Source organism: Procambarus clarkii, chromosome 85 (assembly GCF_040958095.1).
Source record: "Procambarus clarkii isolate CNS0578487 chromosome 85, FALCON_Pclarkii_2.0, whole genome shotgun sequence".
NCBI classification, from domain to species: Eukaryota; Metazoa; Arthropoda; class Malacostraca; order Decapoda; family Cambaridae; genus Procambarus; species Procambarus clarkii.
Window position 1 is genome coordinate 18,789,634 of NC_091234.1, and position 7,492 is coordinate 18,797,125.

The following is a 7,492-nucleotide window of genomic DNA, read 5'->3' on the forward strand; positions in this document are numbered from 1 at the left end:
GGGTGGACTGCCCCAGAAATGTTCCGACAGTGAGAGATGGATATCAGACCAGAAAATGATGGATATCCATCCATCTTTTTACTGCTCTGGCGGTGGTATTAAGCACACTGGTGCTCCATCACCCTGTTGTGGCTGGGATCCTGCTCATAGCGCTGTGGAAGAACCTGTCCTACATAGAACGTCGCTTTTCGCACGTATGCGTTACCTAAGGCCAAAAAATCGTCGTACTAGAGTATAGGAAGCGACTGGTGAAAGTGACGTACTGTCCCGTTTTCTATTTTGGGTCCTGTGGTAGGTTAGGAAAGTACATTTTAAATTGACCGTTTCCTTGACGTTGAGAAACCTTAAGTTTATAAATAAATATATATATATGACTATTTCCATTATATTACGTATGATTATAATTTTTTATATTTTCATTCAAAACTAACAAATTTTATGAAACCTAACCTAATCTAATCTAGCCTAACCTAACCTAATCTAATCTAGCCTAACCTAATCTAATCTAGCCTAACCTAGCCTAATCTATTCTAGCCTAACCTAATCTAGCCTAACCTAACCTAATCTAATCTAGCCTAACCTAACCTACCCAATATAGCCTAGCATAACTAAATCGGTAATTCATGTTCCTAATAGATTATTGTTGTTTAAAAAGAACAAATCTGGAAAGAAATATTTGAAAATAATTCGGCCTGTTAGGTAAATCGGACCTTGCATACTAGACCAAGTAGTGCGGAATATACGACCATCTTGCGGCAATGGAAGGACTTGAACTTGCGTTCTGGGGTGGTCGACTTTTCTACGTACCATCGTGGCTAGGTCGGTTAAGGCAGGTGTCTGGGATTCACCAGAAAGCAGGTTCGAGTCCTTCATTGCCTCAGGATGATTTCCTTCGATATATCACGCCATTGTGATATATAAAATAAATAAATAAATATATAGGTATTATAAATATAATAAATAAATAGGTAAATAAATATAGAAATATATAATAAATGTTGTTGAATATGACCGAAAAGGTAAGATTAATAATTCTAACACGAATCTTCTCAATATTTCTTATGTTTTTCTTCACTGTCGGTGGTAATAAAAATAACAATTCTCCGAAATTCAGCAAGGCACTACACATCAAAAAGTCAACACCAGCAATCAACAGCCAATTAATGCACAACTATATTCTACCCACTTCAAGACCCCGAACCAATATAGAAGCAGCAAGAGGAAGTATGGGCCAATAGGCCTTCTGCAGTTACTTCCATTCATATGTTCACTTATCCAATTTATACCCATTGTTTCGTGTTCTGTCTTGTGTTTGTCACCTCACCCAAAACTTTTGTACTATATCACCTCATCCAATAGAGTATAAGTTCGAAGAATTTGTGTGTAAATTAAGTCTTTGAAAATGTAATACGAATTACGAAACGCGTTCAGGCGTCAGACAATTAAAAAATGAATTTCGGAGAATTTTTATTTTTATTACCATCGGCAGTGAAGAAAAACATAAGAAATATTGAGAAGATTCGTGTTAGAATTATTAATCTTACCTTTTCGGTCATATTCAACAACATATGTTTACAAGAAAGACTGCTACAAAAATATATAATATATAAATATGTTTAGGTATTAGGGCGACTAGGTTCCCAGTCATATGTAGTGGCTAAAAAATATCAACTTAATCTCCTCTCAAGGCATGATGCTTTACCTCTGAAACCGAATATTTCGTCTCTTAATTGACAGGAAAGAAAAGCTAACCTCACACACACACACCAAAACATTTCTGTCACCAGGAAGTGTGCTGTCGGCGACCTGCTCAGCCAACCACAGCGTGACTAATTAATTATCTTGACTCTTGACAGCGGGTTCAATTTTCTCATAATTTCAGCCCGGTAGCCTCACTAATGTCAACTGCAAAGTTAGAACACCTTAATACCATCCTCATCATTTCCATTGTAACCAACATCATCATCTCTAACAGACCTGGATACATGAGCATGTGGATACATGATCCTGTATCCAATAGTAGATATATTTGTGAATTTTCGAATTTGCCCCAAGACACGAAATACGAAACTGCATTTCCCTCGCCACCCGCTGAGCGCCGTCCGACATGATTAAACATGTTCACCCGTGTATATTGAAAGTTTTCTTTAACACCGACTGGTTTCAATTACAGTCGCGGCAACTGCAGGAATTACAGCCGCACGCGACACGTAATTACAGCTTGCGGTTCCTCGATGTTTAGTCGCCTTGCTCATACGACCCAGCGCTGGCCTCTGTTACCTGAAACTTGAACACTATTCCCTACCATTAAACCCCACCAACGGGTTCGAAGCATTTCCACATTGCTTGTAATTACACTCTTGCGGTCTGGTGTTGGGGGGGGGGGGGGTTAGAGAGGGGTGAGGAGGGGAAGGAATTAAAGAAGAGTTAGTGCCTGGCAGCATCGTTGGAATGTGTTGGAAAGGAATTCAGTTGGTTAGAAACATGAGCACACACTCGTCAAATGAAGCAGTGAGGTGTGTGTGTGTGTGGGGGGGGGGGGCGTCTGTCGCGTCAAATGAAGCAGCCTATTGTCAACAACAATGAATAAATACTCGTTAAACCCGTCGTTGTCCTCCCCTGTTTATCAACGAACAGTGCTTGGTTCATTTCCTGTTTCAATCATACCTCTCTCTCTGCTTCATCCAAGTACTACACCTCTCTCTCTCTCTCTCTCACACACACACACATCGACCGGGTAAACAAGGATGAACTATTCAACACTGGAGGGACGCGAACAAGGGGACACAGGTGGAAGCCGAGTACCCAAATGAGCCACAGAGACATTAGAAAGAACTTTTTCAGTGTCAGAGTAGTTAGTAAATGGAATGCACTAGGAAGTGATGTAGTGGAGGCTGACTCCATACACAGTTTCAAATGTAGATATGACAGAGCCCAGTAGGCTCAGGAATCTGTACATCAGTTGATTGACGGTTGAGAGGCGGGACCAAAGAGCCAGAGCTCAACCCCCGCAAACACAACTAGGTGAGTACACACACACACACACACGCGCGCACAACGTTGGTAAGCATCCCCTTACTGGTCAATTAAATACACTTCGGCCTTATCAACATTTCGAACGAATTTTTAGTTCAAAGTTATGTTCTTTAACAGTCTAGTTTCTGTTCCTCCTTTCTTCTGCCCTATTATTCTCTCATCTCTTCCGATGAGCTTTTCCATATCTTTCCTTTTCTGCCAATTCTCTCTCTCCTACACTCCCTCTCATCTCCTCGCTCTATCCTCATCTCCATTTTCTTCCCCAGTCCTCTCTCCTTATCTGCAATTTTTTTTTAATTTCTACCCCTTCCCGCCCATCTTCAAGCGTTATTATAAATCATCAAATCTCTATTACATGCCCTCCTAACCACTTAAGGTTGATGGTAGAGCGACGGTCTCGCTTCATGCAGGTCGGCGTTCAATCCCCGACCATGTAAGTGGTTGGGCACCATTCCTTTCCCCTCGTCCCATCCCAAATCCTTATCCTGACCCCTTTCCAGTGTTATATAGTCATAGTAGCTTGGCGCTGTCTCCTGATACTTCCCTTCTATTACATGCCTACTGGGGGGGGGGGGAAGGGTATCAAACCAACGTTAATTAGTGATTAACGTGAATGAACCAGCGCCCATATATGATCAATTAATCCTATTGTATACTTAGTGATTGAAACATTTATTTCTAAATTTTCCACGATGCAGCCTCGCCTATCTTATCTTATCATAACCAAGTGTTCTGGGATTAAAACAACCTTGTGGGGTTGTTCACTTTTGTGTTGTTTTGTTTTTAATTTGGACAAATCAATATTTTGATCAACTTGTGTCTGTCTAAACCTTTGATGTCTGTGAAGCTCTGCATATCAAAATTCAAACAATTATTAATACTCGGCTAATACTTGAGTTACATTCTATCATCTTTAATAGCAAGAGAGAACATCCAGCACACTGCCCCATAAGAACATAGGAAGTACTGTAAGTAGGCCATTCCTACCTACTGAGGGAGGTACTAGTGCTCCCTCTAGTACTGAGGGAGCCGGTCGGACAGCACGCTGGACTTGTGATCTTGTGGTCCCGGGTTCGATCCCGGGCGCCGGCGAGAAACAATGGGTAGTTTCTTTCACCCTATGCCCCTGTTACCTAGCAGTAAAATAGGTACCTGGGTGTTAGTCAGCTGTCACGGGCTGCTTCCTGGGGGTGGAGGCCTGGTCGAGGACCGGGCCGCGGGGACACTAAAGCCCCGAAATCATCTCAAGATAGGCTAATTATAGGCCTACCGGCCTATGTAACAATTATTTCACATTAGTAATTAACACATCCTGGGATAATAACATATGGCTATAACCTTCAATAAGTCTCTATAAAAGTATTCCTACACACAGATATACTACTCAATCGCTTAATTAATGCAATTATTAACAGTAAACCTAACGTGGCTATGTAACAAGGAACAAGACAAGGTACTCAAGTAATACTTGGAGAGCGACCCACGGTACGTCTATCCTTCCTCAGGGCAAACATCCGACTGACCTGCCCAAGAGTCCTGTCTCCCTGGCCGTCTTGCCAGATAACCTGATTTCTAGTATCTTAATCTTGCTAGTTACAACTGCCTGACGTTCCTGTAAATGATAAATTTATATTAAAACATTTAGTCTAGGGAATAGAAATAACGACAAATAATTGTAAGCTCAAAACTTGTCCTAAATGAGACACACAGCATGTGAAAATTCACCTGATTTTAGCTGATCAAGATGTTGCCACATTTCTCAATCATATGTTTACTCCGGAATCCTATTGTAAACCTTACAATTTTGACTCGATACTGTTGCAAGTCACATATAGGTAATACCTAATTACATAAAAAATACGAAAGTCAACTTTATTTAATATTTATTCCAGTATGGAATCCAGACCAAAGTTACGTTTAAATTTCAAGCAACAAGTGGCACCACTGCTTGCCGCCCAGGCTGTGACGTCAACAGGTTTTCATTTGAACCTTCCCGAGGTAACCGTCACATATAGTACACAATATTGTCATTTAAACCCTTAATTATTCTATAATTATTGCCTGAGGCACATATAGGTAAATTATGCACACCATATTGCGTTAGTCAAGAAAAATTCGACTTTAAAGACCTCATATTCAATTTTAAAATAGCCTAATGCCTTGTTTGTTTCAGCTTAATTCTCATAACTATTTCGCCCTCGGCTAAAGCTTCCAATTCATGCAGATTGATTTGTATACAATATGTCCCGTTTACTTATTAATTTAATATAATCTTCGATGTTCTTTAATGCAAATTTTGGTAATATGTTTATTGTTTGTGATGTGTGTATATGTATGTATTAACATGATGTACTGAACGGGGTGAGAATAGCTTGAGCTACCTCATCCCTTTGTGTGTATTTTACATCAATAAACTTATTTCAATTTCAATTTATGCAAATTACAGAAGCCTACTGATAAATTGAAGTGAGTGACACCCCCAGCCTGTAGCCGCGCACTACCAACTGACCCATGTGCTTCAAAAGTATCTCATCGACACTGGTAGCGTGTACCTATAGTCAGTCCCGAAACGCCGGTTCGATCCCACAGAGTGACTTCAATAGCTTCTCAACCATTCCTTGACTTACGAGAAATAAGACTCGCTCTGACCCGTACGCTTGTCTTCAGTTCGTAAACAAAAGTGGAAATGAATTCTGCTTCGTGAAGCCAACTCATAATTCTTATGAGATGAATTTGCATATTCTCGATACAGGTGAATAAATTGACGTAATATATGAGCCCAGAGCGTGCAATAACTTTGTTCTCCATCAAGAGAACAGCAAAGAACAGTCAAGGACCCACGGGAACAGGGGGGGAGGGGGGAGTAGAAGCTCCACCAGAAAGAACAACGCAACATTTAAGTTAATTAGGACACATTCTGTTTTCTTTTAGAATTGGAGCTGCAGGTTCTGAGTGTTGGAGAAGGTGTAGGTTCTGAGTGTTGGGGGAAGGTGTAGGTGCTGAGTGTTGGAGAAGGTGCAGATTCTGAGTGTTGGAGAAGGTGTAGGTTCTGAGTGTTGGAGAAGGTGTAGGTTCTGAGTGTTGGAGAAGGTGTAGGTGCTGAGTGTTGGAGAAGGTGTAGGTTCTGAGTGTTGGAGAAGGTGTAGGTTCTGAGTGTTGGAGAAGGTGCAGGTTCTGAGTGTTGGAGAAGGTGTAGGTGCTGAGTGTTGGAGAAGGTGTAGGTTCTGAGTGTTGGAGAAGGTGTAGGTTCTGAGTGTTGGAGAAGGTGCAGGTTCTGAGTGTTGGAGAAGGTGCAGGTTCTGAGTGTTGGAGAAGGTGTAGGTGCTGAGTGTTGGAGAAGGTGCAGGTTCTGAGTGTTGGAGAAGGTGTAGGTGCTGAGTGTTGGAGAAGGTGCAGGTTCTGAGTGTTGGAGAAGGTGTAGGTGCTGAGTGTTGGAGAAGGTGCAGGTTCTGAGTGTTGGAGAAGGTGCAGGTTCTGAGTGTTGGAGAAGGTGTAGGTGCTGAGTGTTGGAGAAGGTGTAGGTTCTGAGTGTTGGAGAAGGTGTAGGTGCTGAGTGTTGGAGAAGGTGTAGGTGCTGAGTGTTGGAGAAGGTGCAGGTTCTGAGTGTTGGAGAAGGTGTAGGTGCTGAGTGTTGGAGAAGGTGCAGGTTCTGAGTGTTGGAGAAGGTGTAGGTGCTGAGTGTTGGAGAAGGTGCAGGTTCTGAGTGTTGGAGAAGGTGTAGGTGCTGAGTGTTGGAGAAGGTGTAGGTGCTGAGTGTTGGAGAAGGTGCAGGTTCTGAGTGTTGGAGAAGGTGCAGGTTCTGAGTGTTGGGGAAGGTGTAGGTGCTGAGTGTTGGAGAAGGTGCAGGTTCTGAGTGTTGGAGAAGGTGTAGGTGCTGAGTGTTGGAGAAGGTGCAGGTTCTGAGTGTTGGAGAAGGTGTAGGTGCTGAGTGTTGGAGAAGGTGCAGGTTCTGAGTGTTGGAGAAGGTGTAGGTAGGGAGGCGGTCGGCCGAGCGGACAGCACACTGGACTTGTGATCCTGTGGTCCCGGGTTCGATCCCGGGCGCCGGCGAGAAACAATGGGCAGAGTTTCTTTCACCCTATGCCCCTGTTACCTAGCAGTAAAATAGGTACCTGGGTGTTATTCAGCTGTCACGGGCTGCTTCCAGGGGGTGGAGGCCTGGTAGAGGACCGGGCCGCGGGGACCCTAAAGCCCCGAAATCATCTCAAGACAACCACCTGGAATACTCCAGATCCAACCCTCTACAATACTCTCAAATATACATTATAAACAAGATCCGTAGACCAATAACTTACAACAAAACGGGAGTCGGATCAAAACGCATCCGTCCTCTCCCGCGTCCTGGAGACCACTGAGGCGTTGGCGCCTGCCGCCACTGGAGCCAACTCGCTGCCACTAACCGTCAACTCTCTTTCAAACATTATAACCCATATATCACATGTTACAAGTCAATTGG

The 7,492-nt window shown here is 42.9% G+C and overlaps 1 protein-coding gene across 1 annotated transcript; it reads right to left on the reverse strand.

The window, feature by feature from the left end:
- Positions 1 to 1,913: 1,913 nt before the first annotated feature.
- Positions 1,914 to 7,457, reverse strand: LOC138358720 (uncharacterized). Its single transcript, XM_069316882.1, has 4 exons — positions 7,437 to 7,457; positions 5,951 to 6,910; positions 4,560 to 4,648; positions 1,914 to 2,007 (listed from the first exon to the last, which is right to left on the reverse strand). The coding sequence occupies exons 1-4, from the start codon at positions 7,455 to 7,457 to the stop codon at positions 1,914 to 1,916; spliced, it is 1,164 nt and encodes a 387-aa protein (XP_069172983.1).
- Between the last annotated feature and the right edge of the window lie 35 nt (positions 7,458 to 7,492).

Excerpts from the sequence above, each read along its gene's own strand:
- LOC138358720 (XM_069316882.1), bottom strand. The coding sequence starts at position 7,457 with ATGTTTGAAAGAGAGTTGACG. Across the intron at positions 6,911-7,436 it reads TGTTTGAAAGAGAGTTGACG|CACCTACACCTTCTCCAACA; the intron begins GTTAGTGGCAGC and ends TCCAACACTCAG. Across the intron at positions 2,008-4,559 it reads GAGACAGGACTCTTGGGCAG|GATCATGTATCCACATGCTC; the intron begins GTCAGTCGGATG and ends TATTGGATACAG.